A 22,296-nucleotide genomic window follows, 5' to 3' on the forward strand; every position below is an offset into this window, starting at 1 on the left:
TGAGGGGCAAGTTTTTAACACAGGAACCTGCTATCAGAGATGGTGGCACTGGGGGCAGATACAATAGGGGCATTTAAGGGACTTTTATATCAGAACATGGATAAGCAGGAAATGGAGGGATATGGACCAATATTGAGTTTAAGTTGGCATCATGTTCGGTACAACATGATGGGCTGAAGAACCTGTTCCTGTGCAGTACTGTTCTACGTTCTACGAGTTGCAGATGGAGTTTAATTTAGATAGATGTGAGGTGTTGAATTTTGATAGGTCAGACAGAGCAGGGCTTGTACAGTTAATGGTAGTGCCCTGGGGGGAGTTGCCGAACGGAGCGACCCGAGGAGTGCAGGTACATAGTTCCTTGAAGGTGGAGTCACGGGTAGACATGGTCGTGAAGAGTGTATTTAGCATGCTTGCCTTCATTTGCCTGAACATTGAGTTTCGGAATTGGAATGTCATGTTCCAGCTGTACAGAACATTGGTGAGGCTGTTTTTGGAAAACTGTGTACAATTCCTAGTTGCCTTGTACGGGAAGGATGTTGTTAAACTTGAGAGAGTGCAGAAAAAAGTAACAAGGATGTTGCCGGGGTTGGAGGGTTTGAGCTACAGGGAGAGGCTGAATAGGCTGGGTCTGTTTTCTCTGGAGCGTCAGAGGCTGAGGGGTGACTTTATAGAGGTTTATAAAATCATGAGGGGCACGGATAAGGTGAATAGCTAAGATCTTTTCCCCAGGTTAGGGGAGTCCAAAACTAGAGGGCATAGGTTTAAGATTGAGAGGAGAAAGATTTAAAACGGACCTGAGGGGCAACTTTTTCACGCAGAGGGTGATGCATGCATGGAACGAGCTGCCAGAGGAAGTGGAGGAGGCTGGAACAATTACAACATTTAAAAGGCATCTGGATAGATACGTGAATAGGAAGGATTTAGAGGGATTTGGGCCAAGTGCTGGCAAATGGCACTAGAATAATTTAGGGTATATGGTCAGCATGGACAAGCTGGACCGAAGGGTCTGTTTCCGTGCTGTACATCTCGATGACTCTATGTGTCCATGTCCAGTACACGCAGTGGCTAAAAGAGGAATGAATCACTCCCAATGACTTGTTGTTTTCCACTTGGCTGCTGTCCTTTCAACAGTGCAGCAGTGACCACAGTTGGCAAAGTGGAAATGTGGTGGATTAGATTCGATTCCCTACAGTGTGGAAACAGGCCCTTTGGCCCAACAAGTCCACACTGCCCCCTGAAGCATCCCACCCAGACCCATTACCCATAACCCACACACCCCTGAGCACTACGGACAGTTTAGCATGGCCAACCCACCTAGCCTGTACATCTGTGGACAGTGGGAGGAAACCGGAGCACCCGGAGGAAACCCACGCAGACACGGGGAGAATGTGCAAACTCCGCACAGACAGTTACCCGAGGTTGGAATTGAACCCAGGTCCCTGGTGCTGTGAGGCTGCAGGGCTAACCACTGAGCCACCATGCCACCCTAATGATACATTCAAGAGGGGATAGCATGGTTTTTGGTGCATCTCAGTGTCTGTGTGTTCACAGTCAGTACAGTGGCTGAGAAACACCTAGGGGCCTCTTGTGAGACACTATACAAATACAAGTCTTTAATGGGAAGGAGCGTACCTTCAATGATGTGCTTGCGGGAGAGACCCCTCTCAGTCTCCGCCCTGTGGAAGAAGTGAAATATTTTCAAATTAGTGAAGAACATGGGGTGGTGACACCTTGGGGCCAGCACATCGAGTCCATTTATATCCCTGTCCAATTCCCTCTCTCCTCCCGGCACGTGTCATTTAGAGCTCAGTCTCCTATGTGTGCCTCCAACCAACGCCTTCTTCAAAACCTCACCAGACTAGCCATTCAGCCCTAGTTAGCCCAGACAGGAAGCCATGTTTCCAAACTCTATCTTATTGTCAAGGACTGCTCAACTGAAGAGAGCATCACTTCAAATGTGAAACATCCAACAATATAGAATCAAGCATGTAAGTGTACACACAGACATAAACACACATCAATGCATAAAAACAGCCTCACATCAATACACAAATGTACAAACATATAGACACACACACCCCACAATGCACAAATCTACATATATGCAACAACCTATCACAATAACAGAGGGACACATGCACAGGCAGAGACAGAGACACATAAAGACACAGGCACACAGAGACAACACACACACACACACACACACACACACACACACACACACAGCTTTATTCTACCCCATGCACCAACTACACAGAAAGAGAGTTCATTTTTTAAATTTTTGGACTGCGGACTGAAAATGAAATAAACGGACATTGCTTTTAGAAGGGGAGAGTATAGAAAGAGCTGTTTGCAGCTTTGGGAAGAACAAGTGAAGCTAACTGATGTATAGGAGACAGTGATACATTTCAGGCACATTGAGTCCAGATGATCTGACGCCATTTATTGTGGGTTCAGGTGAGATCAGCATAGTAACAACCTTCTGATTGGTGCAGCTACAGTTTAGCACAAACCCTGTGAGAGAAATGCAAATAAAAGCAGGGAAATACATAGTTCTGGGGAAGGGTCACTGGACACGAAGTGTAAGCTCTTATTTCTCTCCACAGATGTTGCCAGACCTGCCGAGTTTCTCCAGTAATTTCAGTTTCTGTTTCTCATTTCCAGCGTCTGCAAGTTCTTTTGTTTTTTTTCTCTCCAACCCCTTTCTCCAAAATGTCAATTCGTGAATTCTCAACTTTGAGCTTGATGAATGTGCTAGGGAAAAGAATAGCCTTCATTTGTTTTTTTTCCCAAGCTGCAAACATGTATATTTTAAAGCAATGATCATTTATCCATTGCCAGCCCAATGTTAATCAAAGACGAGGTGTCTTAGAATAACCCCATGGCTAGTAAGAACTACTGATGCTGGAGTCAGAGGAACATGCTGAAGGAACACAGCAGGCCGGGGGGTATCAGAGGAGCAGGAAAGCTGACGTTTTGGATCAGGGCCCTTCTTCAGAAAGTTCCTCCTGCTCCACACTGTGATAACCCCAGGGGTAACTGACTGACCCTCATCTGAACACAGGATCAACCTGTAGCCGTCCCTATATCTCGGTGTTTCAGCTGGGATTTGAGGGGGGAGTTGTGGATACCCAGGGACCTAAGCATTATAACAGTACCTTGAGGAGACGGAAAGGGGTGGTGGAGTGGAATATGTGAACACACAGAAATCTGGGAACGAGTACGGTCCCTCAAATACTCACAGTCCTCCCCAGTAGAGTTTCGTGCTGATTATAAAACTGGACCGTCTGCATCGTAAGAGAAACAAAAGATTAATCTACAATTTGATTGATTTGTCTTGTTTTGTGCCGTCACCCCTGTCTTTTAATCAGTCCTACCCTTCTCCCTCATCCCTATTTTCTTTCCTCTCCATCTCCCCCTATTTCTCCTGACAGCTTCCAATCTCCAGCCCATCCCAGTTCTGACTAGAAGTCTCAGCCCAGATGAGTTGGGCTGGAGATTTGCGGATTCCTGGGGATTCTGCGAATGGCAGTCTGGACTTGGATGCGGAAGACCCTCCCTTCAACAAAATCTTAGCGTCAACAGTTTCAGTTTTCAAGGGAAGTGCGTTGAGATTCTCATGCAAATTTAAACAAAACTCTGTGGAAAATCACTGAAAAACTGAAATTAAAACAAGTGCAGGAGAAACTCAGCAGCCCTGACAGCTGCTGTGGAGAGAGAAACAGAGATCGTGTTCAGGTCCATACCATCCTTGCAGTGTGGATCAGGCCCTTTGGCTCTTTAGCCTGTGCCAGTCAGAAACAACAGTGCTAATCCCACTTTGGCCCAGTGCCTTAGTAAAGGAATCAAGGCTTTTGGGAGAATGGGGTTGAGAAACATATCCACCATGATCAAATGGTGCAGCAGACTTGATGGGCCAAATGGCCTATTCCAATATCTTAAGGCCTTATGGTCTTGCAAGGGCACATCTAAAACCTTCTTAAATGTTATGAAGGTTTCTGCTTCTATCATCCTGACAGGCCGTGAATCCCAAATTCACACTGCCCTCTGGGTGAAAATGTTTTTCCTCCCATCTCCTCTTAAACCTCCTGCCCCTTACCTTAAATGTGTGCTCCCCCGCTCCCCACCCTGTTGTTGATTCCTCCATCCTGGGGAAAAGTTTCTTCCTGTCTACCTTCTCTTCCCCTCATACACATCTCAGTCATCTCCACTCTCAATCCCTTCTGCTCCAGGGAAAACAACACCAGGCTTTCCAGGACGATACAGTGTGGAGGTGGAGGAACACAGCAGGCCAGGCAGAATCAGAGGAGCAGGAAAGCTGGCACTTCAGGTCAGAAGTCTCCACCAGTGTGTCCAAACTCTCTCCATAACTGAAAACCCCCAGTCCAGGCAACATCCTGGTAAATTTCCTTTGCACCCTCTCCAGTGCTATCACGTTCCTCCGATAATGTGGATTCCAGAACTGAACACAATATAGCTCTTTTTCATAGCTCTGAAGAGAAACATTAGGCTCCGAAGAAGTCGTACCAGACTCAAAATGTTAACCCAGTTTCTCTCTCCACAGATGCTACCAGAGCTGCTGAGTTTCTCCTACAATTGCTATTTTTATTTCAGATCTCCAGTGTTTGTTTGCCCTTTCAGATTTTCACACCTGAATGTTTTAAAGATGTGTAAAGCGGAGAGATTTTCTTTAGTGGCCAATGGACAATTCCTCCATATTTTCTGGAGCCAGTTTTGAGATTACAACAATGACTGCACTTCAGTCTGCACTTAGATCACGAGCTGCAAAGAGTTTTGTGACTTCCTGCGGTACTATATAAATGCAACTCTTCCCTCCTTCCTTTTAGTCTCTGGATAAGGTAGGATGGTCCTGGGAAATTAATCTGCAGACTGTAAGACCCATGGGCTCTCGGAGAACTCCCCCGCCCCCACAAACTGTGAATGGTGGTGCTCAAAAGTGAAGTCTCATGACCCTCGTGCTGCCCTGCGATTGGTCAGTAAGGTGGGTGGGCCCTCACAATAGCTGGGGGGGAAGGAGGGTACAGAAACAAAATGTCCAAGGAATAATGGAAGGGGAGTTGGGGGTTAACAGGGCAAACATTCAGGTTTATTAACTTTAGAGGATTACCAGACCCCCATTCCTCCACCACGGCTAGGGGTAACCCTGCTCATCCTCACCTCCAGCCCTTCTTCTTAATAATGTTTCCCAGCGTTATCTCAGCCCTAGAGAGAGAGAGGGGACAGAGGAAGAACCAAATTAGTACCAGCCTCACCAACAATGCCCATTTGCCAATAGCTTAGCAGGCTGACATCTAGATTGTGAATTAAGCAGCAAAATATTTTCAGAGAAATATTTTATTATAAATCTACAGTTTAGCACAAAAAACACAGTTTCCTCAGTTCCCTTCTGGGCCCTTTCCCCTATCCAGACGCCAACTGTCCACTGGGGAGGATCTCAGCTCTTTATTTTCTTCTTTTTCCCAGTTGAAAACCTCACCATCAAATCAAACCCCCACAAAAAGTTACCATTTACTAAAATAATGGACATTGCCCACCATGAGAATTTATTCATAAAGGGGTATTTGTAACCTGCATTTCCAACACTGTCACACCAGGCCTTCACTTGTTAGGCCCAGATCTTGGGGATTAGGGATCCTCACGGAAAAAGGAGGAAAATTGGGTTCCTGTCCAATCCCCAACACCCTCTCACTCAGCTCAGTAACCTTGCTTCAATTCTTCCTGGGTAGGGGGCAGTGGGCTTCGCTGACTGAGCCCAGAAGTTATTGCCTGTCCCTAACTGCCCCTAGTGAAGGTGGTGGTGAGCGGCCATCTTGAATCAGTTGGTTGAATTGGAGCAATTCATCTTGACACATAAGGTCTTAATAGGCCCAGAAGCACCTGAAAAGTGCAGGGGATGGGGCATAGTGGGGGTGGGGAGGGCGGTGGGTGGCGCAGAGGGCTGGATTGGGAGGGTGAGGGAGCATATTGGCCAACTTCCAAACGTTAGTGCCTGTGCACCCCCCACCGCCCCCCTCCCCCAACTTTGATCTGTCGCTCAGGCTCAGGTCCCTGTTGGAATGGATCAATTGGTGTTACGTGTGTCGTACCTTCCAGAAGCATAGTTCTCTGCGCTGTCGAACAGATTGACCCCATTCTCATAGGCAACGGTTAGGATTTCTTCAGCAGCCTGTCAAGAAGGGCACAAACATCAGGTTAAAAAAATAAAACAAACTCACGAACTGGGAAGAAGCGACCACACTGTCATGGCAGGCCTCCCCAAAGTGCTGCTTAACTGATGTCAGAGTCATTGAATACACAGAGCAGCCACGTGGGTGCACAGCAAGATCCCACTGATGGCATTGTGACAATGTCCAGGCGATCAGATGTAGGAATGTTGGTAAACACCAGCCCAGGACACAAACTGCTTGCTCACACTCTTAGAGTCAGCAAATCACACAACAGACCCCTCGGTCCACCATGTTCATGCTGCCCAGTCACCCTAAACTGATTTGGTCCCATTTGCCAGCATTTGGCCCATATCCCACTAAACCCTTCCTATTCCTATACCCATTCAAATGCTTTTTAAATGTCATAATTGTACCAACCTACACCACTTCCTCTGGCAGCTCTAACCATACACACACCACCCTCTGCATAAAAAAGTTTCCCCTTTGGCCCCTTTTGAACCTTTCCCCTCTCACCTTAAACCTATGCCCTCTTTGGGCTCCCCTACCCATGGGGAAAAGATTTGCCTATTCACCCTATCCACATCCCTAATGATTTTATAAACCTCTATAAGGTCATCCCTCAGCCTCCAACATTCCAGGGAAAATAGTTCCAGCCTATTCAGCCTCTCCCTGGAGCTCAAACCCTCCAACCCTGGGAACATCATTGTCTATACCCATCAGAATATTGTACACCTCAATCAGAAATTTTCCTAGGCTTCTCTGCTCTAAGTTAAACTATCCCTCTGAGTGGCAGTGAGAAGTATTGTGTTAGTAATCCAGGCCAACATGCCCACTGCCTGACAGAGTGCTATGTCCCATTTCTTCCAAATAGTGCCTGAGGGGGTCTTTTACGCACATCTGCAAGGGCAGCTCGCTCTTTGTTTCAATGTTTCACCTCAAACCTAGAGTGTACGAATATGTAAGGAATGGATGGATATGGACCAAGAGAAGGCAGATTGAATTAGTTTAATTGGTGTCATGTTTGTCACAACATGATGGGCTGAAGGGACCGTTCCTGTACCGTACTGTTCTTCCCTCTGTACTCTATCCTCAAAGATTTCGCCTTTGACTCCCTGAAGACTGTACTGGGAGCATCGACCTAGATTAAAAATGCTTCCCCAGTGGGGGCTTGAAGCCGTCCTCGTTCATCACAGAAGGTGGTGACGAACCCGAGGAGTCCTGATAACACGATTCAGGGCAGGAGATAGTCAGCCGAGCCCAGGAACACGAGGAGGATATTCTGCCCATTCAGCCTGCTCTACTATTCAATACAATTGGGATATTGTTTTGGGTTAAAATCTAGGATAAGGAGAACCACCAGTTTGATTGGGACAACACCAGGATCATAGGATAGGCCAAACAGAGACAAGCAAGGGAATTCCTAGAGGCCTAGTTCTCCACCAAGAAGGCCATCAACAAACACATTGAGTTAAACCCTATATATACATCGTTGCGAAGGAAAACCGAGAGCGAGGTAATCAAATCCAACGGACCCCAGAGTTTATATACCAGGCAGGAAAACACCACAGCGGGAGGGAGAAGGGAGTTGGGAAATAAATAGAGGGAGGCGGGTTGGGGCTAGAGGAAGGTAAGTGGTATGGTGATAGGTGAGAGCAGATCGCCAGTAGCTGGAATTGGCCAGTTGGAAGGGTAGAGCGGAAAGATGGGAAAGAAGATGGTATGTAAGGACCAGGGGATGCAGTTCTTATTTTATTGGGGGGAGGCGATGTGAGAGCAGGAAATGCAAGAGATGCAGTTGAGGGCATTTGGAATCATCAGAGGGAGATGTTGCGGTCCTTGAAATAGAAGGCCATCTGGGATGTGCAGGAGTGGAATGCCCCTTCTTGGGAGCAGATGCGGCGTAGGCGGAGGAATTGGGAGTGAAGGGATCGCATTCTTGCAGGAAGGTGGGTGAGAGGAGGTGTAGTCCAGGTAGCTATGGGAGTTGGTGAGTTTGAAATAGATATCGGTGTTGAGACAATCACCAGACAGGGAGTTGGAGAGGTCCAGGAAGTGGAGGGAGGTATCAGAGATGGTCCAGGTGAATATTGAGGTTGGGGTGAAAGGTGTTGATAAAATTGATGAACTGTTCCAGCTCCTTATGCGAGCACAAGGCAGTGCAGATACAGTCAGCGATGTATCGGAGGAATAGGTGAGGGCTGGTGCCGGTTTAACAGCGGAAGAGGGGCCGTTCCATGTATCCTACAAGGAGGCAGGAAGTGTTTGGACCCATACGGGTACCCATAGCCACCCCAATAGTTTGTAAGAAATGGGAGGAGTTAAAGGAAAACTTGTTGAGGGTAAGGATAAGTTCCGTTAGGCGGATGAGGGTGTTAGTGGAGGGAGACTGCTTGGGCCTGCGGGAGAGGAAGAAGTTGGGGGCTTTTAGGTCATCTGCATGGGGAACACAGAGAGGATGTTGAGAGGAGATTTGATCGGGGTGTTCAACTACAGGAGGGGTCTCTGGAGGGAGGATGGAGAGGGGTGCCAGTCTAAGGTGATTCATAAAAAACACAACAGCAACAGGAGGAAAAACATCTTGAGGTTAGTGTCTGGAATAAGTTGCCCTAGAGGGTGGCGGAGGCATTGAGTTATTAACCAAAGACGGAGAATTTGTAGGGATATCGGGAATTGGGTGAGGAAGTGGGACCAGGTGATTAGCTATGGTCGAATGGCTTCGGCCCATGCTGATTGCAGCAGACTATAAGCTACCATTGCAGGGAGAGGATTGAAGGTGCATTAAAGCAGGTAAGTTGGCATCCCACCCTGACAAGCACTCACCTCGTCTGAGATCTGAGACCCGAGTGTGACCCAGCTCCCTGGAAGTAAAATGAACAACAGGTCAAATCGTTCCCAGTTCCTGAACATGTGACCTAACTCACTCACTTGTAGAAACCTTCCCTCCCACCAACTTTCCATCTCTTGCCAGGTACCTCCTCACCCTCTGTACATTGTCCTCTCCCTTCCCCATTCTTCTGTCCCTTCCTGACACAATTCTCACCCTTCCTGGATGAATGTTTTGGTGAAACTTTCCAAATGGCGAACAGGTAAACGAAAGTGTGACTTTTGTCCAGAATCTCATTGCTTAGTCTCAAAGGTTGATGGTAACCCTGAGACTACTTCATTGCTCACACTTAATCCCATCCACCACTCATTGATACTCACCGATTCCCACACAAGAGACTCGCAGACCTGATTTCCCCATATTCCTGCAAAAAAAGCACATATACTATGAGTCCTGCTGTATTACCCCTTTAAGAGTGATGTCCCTTCAAGAAGCTCAGGATGCAGGTGAACCTCATGCCTCAGGGTTCCTCTCCAATGCAGCACCTGTCATGACGACAGGCTGCATCCCTAAAGTACTGTGGATGTTTTTAACTTGTAATTCCAAGCCATTTTTGTTTTAGAAGAGAATTGATACAGCCAACAATGGCTGCAGCTGTAAATGAAGTGAGTATGTGTTCAGGGAGACCCACAGAATGTCCCATCTAAAGATGCAAAAGTGAACTGCAAATGACAACCTTTCAAAGGGGACAGATGCAAGTCAAAATAGATTGGACAAGGATCTGCAATTTTTTTTCAGTTGGTAGACGTTCAGGCAAACCCCTGTCTGATGTGGAAGGTTTGTTTGGTTCCTTGGATGGGGGTGAGGGGGGAGGTGCAGGGGATGGTGGGGTTAGTGGGGAGAGTGGAGCGGACGAGGGAATCACGGAGAGAGCGGTCCCTGTGAAAAGCAGATGTTGGTGGGGAGGGAAATAACTTCTTTGGTTGTGGGGTCAGGTTGTCGGTGGCGAAGAATGATACGTTGGAATTTTTTTTAACTAGGGCCTGTCAAGCCCCTGCTTAACAGAAAGCCAGCCCCTGAAGGTTATGGCTCAAAGTGCGGACACGTTTTGTGTTTTTCCTTTGAAAGAAAGGATCCATCCTGGCCATAATACCTGGACGGGTTCTATTTCCCAGTGCCAACATGCTGTCTTTATCCTACATGAATAGACCAGCACAGGGGCGAGCAAAGATGGTAGGAACTGCAGATGTTAGAGAATCTGAGATAACAAGGCGATATTATTTCTGAAGAGTCTCGGCCCGAAATGTCAGCCTTCCTGCTCCTCTGATGCTGCTTGGCCTGCTGTGTTCACCCAGCTCTACACCTTGTTATCTCAGGGGCTAGCAAAACATGTTTCAACTCTACTAGTGTGTGCTAATGGGACTGAACATTCCTGTGTGTACCAGTTGGGAATCAGGTGTTCAGAGATAATGGGAACTGCAGATGCTGAAGAATCCAAGATAACAAAGTGTGGGGCTGGATGAACACAGCAGGCCCAGCAGCATCTTAGGAGCACAAAAGCTGACGTTTCGGGCCTAGACCCTTCATCAGAAAAAGTTTTTGTGGTCATCCAGCCCCACACTTTGTTATCTGGAATTCAGGTGTTGGTGGGCTGCGAAGGTCATGATTAAAGTTCTATCCTGTAGTCACCCTTGTATTGCAAGAAAAGGCACTCTTTCACCCTGTGTGCTGGAAGCCAGCAAGAGAGACAAAATAAAATGGGACCACAAAAGGGCATGAGATTAAGAATAGGCCTTTCAGCCCCTCAAGCATCTTCTGTGATTCAATAAGATCATGGCTGATCTGTGGCCTAACTCCATATACAGCTCTTTTGGCCCAATGAGCCCACACTGACTCTCAGAGCATCCCACCCAGACCTGTCTCCTATAACCCACCTAATCTACACATCTGTAAACACTACAGCAATTTAGCACGGCCAATCCGCCTGGCCTGCACATCTTTGGACTATGGCAGGAAGCCCATGCAGACACGGGGAGAATGAGCAAACTTCACACAGATAGTCACCTGAGGGTGGAATTGAACCCGGGCCCCTGGCGCTGTGAGGCCCATTTCCCTTAATACCTTTGCAACAAGATTTTATTCATCTCAGATTTAAAATGAACTAATCCTGTATTCACTGCCATTTGTGGAAGAGAGTTTAAATACTCGCCCACCCTTTCCATGTAGGAGTACTTCCTAACATTTCTCCTAAACGGTCTGATCCTAATTTTTAGACCATGCCCCCAGTTGTGGAATCCCCAACCAGGGGAAATGGTTTATTTTTATCTACTTTGCCTTTCTTGTTCGGACCTTAAAGACTTCAAATAGATTGCCCCTTAACCTTGTAAATTCTAGAGAAAATGGGCCTAATTTGTATTATCTCTCCTCACAACCTTACGCCTGAAGTTCACATTATATTCTCTCTGAGGCCAATAATGTTTCCTTCCTAAGGTCTGATCCCCGAATCCGCTAACGGTATTCCAAGTGGGGTCTCACCAGTTTTGTATGACTGCAGCATAACTTCTGCAACCTTGTACTCTAGTCCTCTAGATGTAAAAGCGAGCATTTCTTGATGATTTTCTGCACCTGTTTATGACATTTTAAAGATCTATGCACCTGAACTCTGGACATCCACTGTACTTAACTTCATACCAACTAGAAAGTGCCCTGATCTATCCTTTTTCTGTTCAAAATAGACAACCTCACACTTACTTACATCGAACTCCATCTACTGCAGCTTTGCTCATTCACTTAGTCTATCATAGCTCTGTAATTTTACGCTTTTAATCCACACTGCTATCAAGGCCATCTAACTTTTGAGTCATCAGCAAATTTGGATGCATGACTTTCTATGTGATTATCCACGTTGTTAATAAATAATGTGAATAATTGTGGCTCTAATACAGATCCTTGTGGGATATCTGGTCACATCCTGCCAATTTGAAAACCTATCCATTTTCCCCAATTTCTGTCAAATGCCACCCAATCAATAGTTCCATGGGCTTCTACCTTAGTCAACAGTCTCTCAAGTGGGACTTTACCAAATACTTTCTGGAAGTCCATTTAAACAACACCTGTTACTCTGTGATTAACCCATTTTTTAAGGTGTTCAGTTGCTCCACTCCTTGAGTATAGAGTCCAGCAATTTCCCTATGACAGATGCTATACTAACTGGTCTGTTATTCCTTGATTTACTCTTTCACCCTTTTTAAAGATTGGAGTGGCTTGTGCAATCTTCTAATCCACATGGCAGTGTCCTGGATCTACGGAACCATGGGGTGGCTCAGTGTTTAGCACTGCAGCCTCACAGCACCGGGGACCTAGGTTCAATCCCAACCTTGGGCAACTGTCTGCGTGGAGTTTGCACATTCTCCTCATATCTGCGTGGGTTTCCTCCTGCAGTTCAAAGATGTGCAGGTAAGGGTGGATTGGCCATGCTAAATTGCCAGTTGTGTTCGGGGATGTGTAGATTAGATGGGTTATAGGGGATGGGTCTGGGTGGGATGCTGTGAGGGTCAGTGTGGGCTTGTTAGGCCAAAGGGCCTGCTACCACACTGTAGGGGTTCTATGATTCTTTGTAGATGCTCTAATGATAGTCTTTCAATGTGGCTCCCTACTTCCTTTAACATCGTCAGATGGAAACCATCAGGTGCTGGGGATGTGTCACTATTAATTTCCTCAGAACTGATGTTTTACTTCCATTAATTTTACTCAGTCTCTGTTTCCAATCCATTATCAATTTCCTCGGGACTTCCAGCAAGCTATCCTCCTTTTCTACTGTAAATACCGAAGCAAAGTAATTCTCTCACCCTGAATGTTTGAATACCGTCACAGTTTAAAGGAATCAGAAAGGAATCAGAAACTGTTCCTGCTTGTAGCAGGAAAAAGAGTGAGATCCATGTATTTCATGTACAAAGGGAGAAGGGTGATGTGAGGAAAATCCCTTCCACACAGTGAATAGTTAGGATCAGCAATGTACTTCCTGGAAATGTGCTGGGTGAGGTATTTCCTGGTTGTTTGGATAGAAATGGTAAGCTTGGGAAATGCAGGCGATTGGCGCGAGGTGACGATGCTTGTTCGGAGAGGCACAATGGGCCGAATGTCCTCCTACAGCACCAAAACACTCTGTGATTCTGTGAGGTTGTCGCCGGTTAAAATGTAATCTGGAAAGGAGGGATTCAACAGGAATGGGATCTGTTTGTAAATCCGCCTTGTCACAACCAGTCGAGGTTCAGAAGCGGAGCCAGTTCATCAGTCCTCGTCCTGCCTGCGGACAGCAGCTCGTTCAGCTTTTACGCTGTAGTTGCCGGGCAGTGTTTGCTGTGAGCTGCAAGTGACACGGCAAACCCCGTTCTGTCATTCCACGCTTCGCTTGGTCCCTGGAGATCCACACACCGAGGATAGGAATTCGAGGGAGTGCTGGTGAGCAACCAGGGATTTCTCGCTGGACAATGACGAGTGGCCCAGTGAGGGTGGGGTGGGGTGGGGAATATCACATGTCATATGAATCGCACAACTCCCCCCTAATTTTCAGACCCCTATCTCACTGTCGGCACAGAGCGCCCACTCCTGCTTCCCACTGCATTTGAAACCAAAACTGCTGGGGAAGTGAATGGCAGTGAGCAGCCCTGCAGAGGCGAGAGAGGAGGGGGCTGCGAGACCCACTGATGTTTAGGCCCTTTAAACCCCCTGGCTTCCCTGAGGCATTATCCAGCACCACCAACACCTCATGCACCAGACATCGCTGACCACCTCATTCACACCAACACTTCGAGGCACAGAAGCCAGGGAAAGCATAAGAAAGAAGGGAAGGGGAGGGCAGGGGAGACACAAGATGGGGTCAAGACAGTGAATATAAGATTCACTCCCCCTGCTAGAGGAAAAGATGAAACTAAAGACATTGCTCCCCAGATCTCCATTTATGAAGGTTCATTGAGCGGCACTTCATGGCTGTGGTTTTCAAACAAGCAAACACGCAAGGTGAAATATCACAACGCATTTACAACACAGACATAGTGGGAGCCGCAGATGCTGCAGAATCCGAGATAACAAAGTGTAAAGCTGGACGAACACAGCAGGCCAAGCAGCATCTCAGGAGCACAAAAGCTGACGTTTCAGGCCTAGACCCTTCATCAGAGAGGGGGATGGGGACAGGGAACTGGAATAAATAGGGAGAGAGGGGGAGGCGGATTCTGAAATAAATAGGGAGGGGGGAGAGGGTTCAGAAATAAATAGGGAGAGGGGGAGCTGGTTCTGAAACAAATAGGGAGGGGGGGAGTGGGTTCTGAAATAAATAGGGAGGAGGGGAGAGGTTTCTGAAATAAATAGGGAGGGGGGAGAGGGTTCTGAAATGAATAGGGAGGGGGGAGCTGGTTCTGAAATAAATAGGGAGGGGGGAGTGGGTTCTGAAATAAATAGGGAGGGGGAGAGTGGGTTCTGAAACAAATAGGGAGGGGGGAGTGGGTTCTGAAATAAATAGGGAGGGGGAGAGGGTTCTGAAATAAATAGGGAGGGGGGAGTGGGTTCTGAAATAAATGGGGGGGGTGAGGGTTCAGAAATAAATAGGGAGGAGGGGAGAGGTTTCTGAAATAAATAGGGAGGGGGGTGAGGGTTCTGAAATAAATAGGGAGGGGGGGAGCTGGGTCTGAAATAAATAGGGAGGGGGAGAGGGATCTGAAATAAATAGGGAGAGAGGGGGAGAGGTTTCTGAAATAAATGGGGGGGAGAGGGTTCTAAAATAAATAGGGAGGGGGGAGAGGGATCTGAAATAAATAGGGAGAGGGGGGAGATTTCTGAAATAAATAGGGAGGGGGGAGTGGGTTCTGAAATAAATAGGCAGTGGGGGGAGAGGGTTCTGAAATAAATAGGGAGGGGGGAGAGAGTTCTGAAATAAATAGGGAGGGGGGAGTGGGTTCTAAAATAAATAGGCAGTGGGGGGAGAGGGTTCTGAAATAAATAGGGGGGAGAGGGTTCTGAAATAAATAGGGAGCGGGGGTGAGGGTTCTGAAATAAATAGGGAGGGGGGAGAGAGTTCTGAAATAAATAGGGAGGGGGGAGTGGGTTCTGAAATAAATAGGCAGTGGGGGGAGAGGGTTCTGAAATAAATAGGGAGGGGGGGTGAGGGTTCTGAAATAAATAGGGACGGGGGAGAGGGTTCTGAAATAAATAGGGAGGGGGGAGAGAGAGTTCTGAAATAAATAGGGAGGGGGGAGTGGGTTCTGAAATAAATAGGGAGTGGGGAGAGGGTTCTGAAATAAATAGGGAGAGGGGGGAGAGAGTTCTGAAATAAATAGGGAAGGGGGGAGAGGGTTCTGAAATAAATAGGGAGGGGGGAGAGCGTTCTGAAATAATTAGGGAGGGGGGAGTGGGTTCTGAAATAAATAGGGAGGGGGGAGAGGGTTCTGAAATAAATAGGGGGGGTGAGGGTTCTGAAATAAATAGGGAGGGGGGAGTGGGTTCTGAAATAAATAGGGGGGTGAGGGTTCTGAAATAAATAGGGAGGGGGGAGTGGGTTCTGAAATAAATAGGGGGGTGAGGGTTCTGAAATAAATAGGGAGGAGGGGAGAGGGGTCTGAAATAAATAGGGAGGGGGGAGAGGGTTCTGAAATAAATAGGGAGAGGGGAGAGGGATCTGAAATAAATAGGGAGGAGGGGAGAGAGTTCTGAAATAAATAGGGAGGCGGGAGAGTGTTCTGAAATAAATAGGGAGGGGGGGAGAGTGTTCTGAAATAAATAGGGAGGGGGGGAGAGGGTTCTGAAATAAATAGGGAGGGGTGGAGCTGTTTCTGAAATAAATAGGGAGGGGGGAGAGGGTTCTGAAATAAATTGGGAGGGGGAGAGGGTTCTGAAATAAATAGGGAGGGGGGGAGAGGGTTCTGAAATAAATTGGGAGGGGGAGGGAGTTCTGAAATAAATAGGGAGGGGGGTAAGAGAGTTCTGAAATAAATAGGGAGGGGGGGAGCTGTTTCTGAAATAAATAGGGAGAGGGGGGAGGGTTCTGAAATAAATAGGGAGGGGGGGAGAGGGTTCTGAAATAAATTGGGAGGGGGGGAGAGAGTTCTGAAATAAATAGGGAGAGGGGGGTGAGGGTTCTGAAATAAATAGGCGCTCGCTGACTGAGAATGTGTCACTACTGCTTCCTTTACCCAACCCCTACAATCTGTGCTTGTCTCATTCTTGACCCTCCCCACACTGGGAACGGTGCCTTTGTCTCAACTCTGTCCAGGTCCCTTCTCATGTTGGACTCTTCGATCAAGTCTCCTCTCAACCTCCTCAGCTCCGAGTGCAACAGACTCAGCCTCTCCAAACTACCCTCGCCACTGACGCTCCTCATCCTGAGAGCCGTTCTCCTGAACCTTTCCTGCACCCTCTCTACTACCTCTACATCCATCTTATAATGCGGCTTCCAGAGCCAGACCACAGTGCTCCAACCACACGTGACTATTCGGCTAAAGCGGGCATCATAGTCAGACCTCACCTGATCCCTCACCAGCCTCGCCCTCAAAGTGAGGAGTATCCTGGGCTGTGAGGAATCCCCAGTTTTGTTTTCTAACTGACAACACTTGTCCCCAAGAGCCCCTGCACCAACCCACCATCTGGCGGGTACAGTTGGCATTGTCATATTGGTATAGTTCAGCACATTGAGAGTGGGGCACCAGGCCAACTGTGTCTCTGGAATGCTGAGTTCTCATTACACAATGGCGATTATAATTTTAACAGGAATAGTTTTCTCTCCTGTCCACACTTTACACGCTTTAATGACCCCAAATACCAGTTTGGGGGGTGGGGGGTGTCACCGTGGTCACCTGACCCACGCCGTTTTGCTCACCTTCGGAAGTCAAGGATACATTTTGCAGAATTCCTCTCTTTGTTTTGAAATCTGGCTTTTATAACAATTGTAAATTGCACTTATATATCCTCCGAGCATCCTGAAACACATCACGTGAGTGTCTATTGGCAGAATTTGACACCAGAGCCCCAGGCTGATGAAAACCTTGGTTATAGACCTTGGTAATGATAGGATGCTGCAACTGGAGAGAGGGACAATGGGCCCGAGGGAATACCAGAGCTCAGGGCCCAGGCTGCTGAAGGCATGGCCACCAATGGTAGAGTGATGGGAGTTAGGGGATGGTATTGGAGGTGTTTACAGGGATAGGGAGGGGGTGTAGGGGCTGGAGGAGGTTACAGAGATAGGGAGGGGGTGTAGGGGCTGGAGGAGGTTACCGAGATAGGGAGGGGGTGTCGGGGCTGGAGGAGGTTACAGAGATAGGGAGGGGGTGTAGGGGCTGGAGGAGGTTACAGAGATAGGGAGGGGGTGTAGGGGCTGGAGGATGTTACAGAGATAGGGAGGGGGTGTAGGGGCTGGGGGAGGTTACAGAGATAGGGAGGGGGTGTAGGGGCTGGAGGAGGTTACAGGGATAGGGAGGGGGTGTAGGGGGCTGGAGGGGATTACAGAGATAGGGAGGGGGTGTAGGGGCTGGAGGATGTTACAGAGATAGGGAGGGGGTGTAGCGGCTGGAGGAGGTTACAGGGATAGGGAGGGGGTGTAGGAGCTGGAGGAGGTTACAGAGATAGGGAGGGGGTGTAGGGGCTGGAGGAGGTTACAGAGATAGGGAGGGGGTGTAGGGGCTGGAGGAGGTTACAGGGATAGGGAGGGGGTGTAGGAGCTGGAGGGGGTGAAAGAGATAGGGAGGGGGTGTAGGGGCTGGAGGAGGTTACAGAGATAGGGAGGGGGTGTAGGGGCTGGAGGAGGTTACAGGGATAGGGAGGGGGTGTAGGAGCTGGAGGATGTTACAGAGATAGGGAGGGGGTGTAGGGGCTGGGGGAGGTTACAGAGATAGGGAGGGGATGTAGGGGCTGGAGGAGGTTACAGGGATAGGGAGGGGGTGTAGGGGGCTGGAGGGGATTACAGAGATAGGGAGGGGGTGTAGGGGCTGGAGGATGTTACAGAGATAGGGAGGGGGTGTAGCGGCTGGAGGAGGTTACAGGGATAGGGAGGGGGTGTAGGAGCTGGAGGAGGTTACAGAGATAGGGAGGGGGTGTAGGGGCTGGAGGAGGTTACAGAGATAGGGAGGGGGTGTAGGGGCTGGAGGAGGTTACAGGGATAGGGAGGGGGTGTAGGAGCTGGAGGGGGTGAAAGAGATAGGGAGGGGGTGTGGGGGCTGGAGGAGGTTACAGAGATAGGGAGGGGGTGTAGGGGCTGGAGGAGGTTACAGGGATAGGGAGGGGGTGTAGGAGCTGGAGGAGGTTACAGGGATAGGGAGGGGGTGTAGGGGCTAGGGAGATTACTGAGATACCGAGGGGTGTAGGGGCTGGAGGAGGTTACAAAGAAAGGCAGGGTCCAGGGTCTAGGTGAGAGTATAGAGATAAGGAAGTTTGTCAGGGCTGGAGGACATTTCAGAGAGAAAAAGCAATGTGTGTATTGGGGGAATTTGCAGCATTACTGAGTTTATCCAATGGGGAATAGGGGCTAGGGAGGGTACAGAGATATTGAGTGGTAGATGTCCCCAGGGAGACCAGAACCCAAGAATTCTAACGCTGAGGTGTTCTCAGAGCAGGTGGCAATGTAGGTCAGGGCAGACAGGCGGTGATAGGTGAGTGGGATATGATATGAATCTGTCCATAGGCAGGTAGTTACCTTTTTTTGGTGAGCTGCTGATTGCAAAGACTTGGGAGACAGGAGGCCAGGCCAGACAGGGTAGAGTTGAACAAATGTTGATCCTGGAACTCGCTGCTGGTTGATGGGGAGCGTTGAGGGTGGGTCAAATGAAATTACAAAATTTAATTCGAGTGTCAATCTTCATGCAGCTGCTTTCCATCTCAGTCATCATTTTCATGTCTTTACTTATATAATTTTTGGAGCAACTGGTTTGCAGACTGTTGATCAGTATCCATGTTATCAATAGGCTGTTGAGGCACTAGAGAAGGTACAAGTATAGCTTACAAGGTGCTACCCAAACAGAGACATTCAAATTATCAGGAGATACTGAACAATCTGGGGCTCGTTTCTTTGGAAGAAAGAAGGCAGAAGTGGCAGCTGGGTGACGTTATGGAGGTCTTTAAAATGATGGGGTGGATGCGGAGAAGATGTTTCCACCTGTGGGGAGGAGCAGAACTTGGGACCATCTATCTTACACAGTCCCCAACGAATTCTGTCAATACTTCAGGAGAAACATCATCACACAAAGGGTGAGGAGAATGTGGGCCTTGCTCCTACGGGGAGTGGGTGAGGAGAGTAGCATTGATACATTGAAGGGGGACACTGGATAAATACATAAGGAATAGGAGGTTGGGGAAGAGGGAGAGGGGGTGGGTGCAGGCCTCATGTGCAGCAGAAACCCTAGCACAAGCTGATGGGCCAAATAGCCTGCGCTGGAAATTTTCTGTTCTGGCCACAACAATAACTTACATTTATAAAGCTCTCCAACATGTGACAAAATGGATCCCCACATGAAGAAGAGTTGAGGAGAGTTGGAGGTTGGGATTGGAGATAACAAAGTAAAGATTACCTTTTAAGTTGGTGTTTTAAGGAGCAGCTGCAGGAAGGTAAGAGGTTTAGGGATGGGACTTGAGAGTGCAGGGCCCTGGGAACTGCTGGCCACAGGCAGGATGGAAAGATGGTCAGTCCATAGTGAGCTCCTCACCTGTACAACATGCCAGTGCGCTTAGCGATAGTGTCGTTCAGAGAAAGCCGGCATTCCTGAAGGAACATCTCCAGCCTGCGATTCTCCAGGGCTTTCCTGGTCTCCTCTGTGAACAGGTCATCCCTCTGCCCAGGGATTCTGCCCATGGCTGACTTGACAGGTGGCCCTACACACTTCGGCTTCTTGTTGGTGTTGAGGCCGTACAGTTCCTCCACTGAAAACTTCGCTTTCCCGGCTGCTGATCCCCCCCCACCTCCACCACCCCCTCCCGATCTTGAGCCGACCATTGGGCTCTGTCACTCCTCACACTCACTCACAATGGTTATAAAACAGTCTGGCTTGTGCCCAGAGTCAGGCACACTGCAGGTAGTGCAGATAGGACTATCTGTCTCGTGTCCTTCACTCACACTCACAACTCCAGCACACACACAGCTCTGTCTCACACATATTCACAGATGTCATTGTCATGCTCACAGCTCTCACACACACTCACAGCTCCGTCGCACATACACCGAACTGTCTCACGCTCACACACAGCTGTCTCACATACACTCAATCTCAGGCTCTCTCTTCTTCTCTCTCTCTCTCTCACACACACACACACACACACACACACACACACACAGCTCTGTCTCACACACACACACACACACACACACACACACACACACAGCTCTGTCTCACACACACACTCACAGCTGTCTCACACACACACACACAGCTCTGTCTCACACACAGCTCTGTCTCTCACACACTTACAGCTCTGTCACACAGACACACAGTTCCAGCACACGTTTATTTGCTGCTTCTTGTATGAGTGAAATTTGAGAGTTGCCTCCAGCTGCATCAGCAGTAAAACCCACAAACAGATGACATTATGGTAACACTGTGCATAGACCAGGAGGAACAGCAATGCAGCTGACTCACGTGTGCAATCCACTCCAATTCACATTTACAAATGGTATATTAATCTTTCAGTCATCACTCGTGTTGTGTAACAGGTGATTTGGAAGTCATTTTTTTGAAGTAGTTGGAATGCCTGATGGGGATAGAGCAGAAAGAGCTTCACACGACATTGAGCCCCGTGTTGTACCTGCCCTGGGAGTGGATGATAGGGACAGTACCATGGGAGATTTATTTTCAGTTTAATAGAGTAGAGAAGGCTTGACTGTGCATGTAACCACATTTTGTATCTGTCCCAGACAATGTCAAGGTAGCGTTACTTTCAGTTGAAAAGAACAGAGGGAGCTTTACTCTGTATCTAATCCCATGCTGTCCCTATCCTATGTGCATTTTGGTGAGTCTCAAACTTAGAGGATATCGGTTTAAGGTGAGCGGTGAGAGTTTTAAAAGTTATAAGAGGGGTAGCTTTTTCACGCAGAGGGTGGTGCGTGTACGGAATGAGCTGCCAGAGGAAGTGGTGGCAGCTGGTACCACTACAACATTTAAATGGCATCTGGATGGGTACAAGAATAGGAAGAGGTTAGGGGCACTTGGTCCAAATGCTGGCAAACTGGGCTAGATTAATTTAGGATAGCTGGTCAGCATGGACGAGTTGGATCGAAGGGTCGGTTTCAGTGCTGTACAGCACCTTGACTCTATCCCTGCCCTGGGAGTGTTTGGGAAAAGCGTTGGACTCACAGAGTGCAGCCCTCTCAGATGTGCTGTTAAGCTGAGGCTCTGCCCACAATTTCAAGTGGACGTACTGTAGGATCATCCTCAAAGAACTTCATTTTGAGAGGGTGTGGAAGAGAGTTTGATCGGGGATGGGGTGGTGGACAGTGTAGAGGGAGCTTTACTTTGTATCTAACCCTGTGCTGTCCCTGAGCTGGGAGTGTTACATGGGAATGGTGCAGAGGGAGTTTTACTCTATATCTAACCCTGTTCTGTCCCTGAGCTGGGAGTGTTACATGGGATTTGTGCAGAGGGAGTTTTACTCTATATCTAACCCTGTTCTGTCCCTGAGCTGGGAGTGTTACATGGGAATGGTGCCAAGGGAGTTTTACTCTATATCTAACCCTGAGCTGTCCCTGAGCTGGGAGTGTTACATGGGAATGGTGCAGAGGGAGTTTTACTCTATATCTAACCCTGTGCTGTCCTTGAGCTGGGAGTGTTACATGGGAATGGTGCAGAGGGAGTTTTACTCTATATCTAGCCCCGTGCTGTCCCTGAGCTGGGAGTGTTACATGGGAATGGTGCAGAGGGAGTTTTACTCTATATCTAGCCCCGTGCTGTCCCTGAGCTGGCGGTGTTACATGGGAATGGTGCAGAGGGAGTTTTACTCTATATCTAGCCCCGTGCTGTCCCTGAGCTGGGAGTGTTACATGGGAATGGTGCAGAGGGAGTTTTGCTCTATATCTAACCCCGTGCTGTCCCTGAGCTGGCGGTGTTACATGGGAATGGTGCAGAGGGAGTTTTACTCTATATCTAGCCCTGTGCTGTCCCTGAGCTGGGAGTGTTACATGGGAATGGTGCAGAGGGAGTTTTACTCTATATCTAACCCCGTGCTGTCCCTGAGCTGGGAGTGTTACATGGGAATGGTGCAGAGGGAGTTTTACTCTATATCTAACCCCGTGCTGTCCCTGAGCTGGGAGTGTTACAT

General features: G+C 48.3%; 1 protein-coding gene across 1 annotated transcript in view; it reads right to left on the bottom strand.

Annotated features, from left to right (window-relative positions):
- Positions 1-19,981, bottom strand: part of LOC125448685 (voltage-gated potassium channel subunit beta-2-like) — a 61,653-nt gene extending 41,672 nt beyond the window's left edge. Inside the window, exons 1-7 of the mRNA XM_059642689.1 lie at positions 19,695-19,981; positions 9,393-9,436; positions 9,009-9,046; positions 6,108-6,187; positions 5,179-5,223; positions 3,243-3,287; positions 1,633-1,676 (exon numbers count right to left, since the gene is read on the bottom strand). Coding sequence (XP_059498672.1) covers positions 1,633-1,676; positions 3,243-3,287; positions 5,179-5,223; positions 6,108-6,187; positions 9,009-9,046; positions 9,393-9,436; positions 19,695-19,981 — 583 coding nt within the window. The remainder of the gene's footprint in view (positions 1-1,632; positions 1,677-3,242; positions 3,288-5,178; positions 5,224-6,107; positions 6,188-9,008; positions 9,047-9,392; positions 9,437-19,694) is intronic.
- Positions 19,982-22,296: the final 2,315 nt, after the last annotated feature.

Source organism: Stegostoma tigrinum, chromosome 45, assembly GCF_030684315.1.
Source record: "Stegostoma tigrinum isolate sSteTig4 chromosome 45, sSteTig4.hap1, whole genome shotgun sequence".
NCBI lineage: Eukaryota > Metazoa > Chordata > Chondrichthyes > Orectolobiformes > Stegostomatidae > Stegostoma > Stegostoma tigrinum.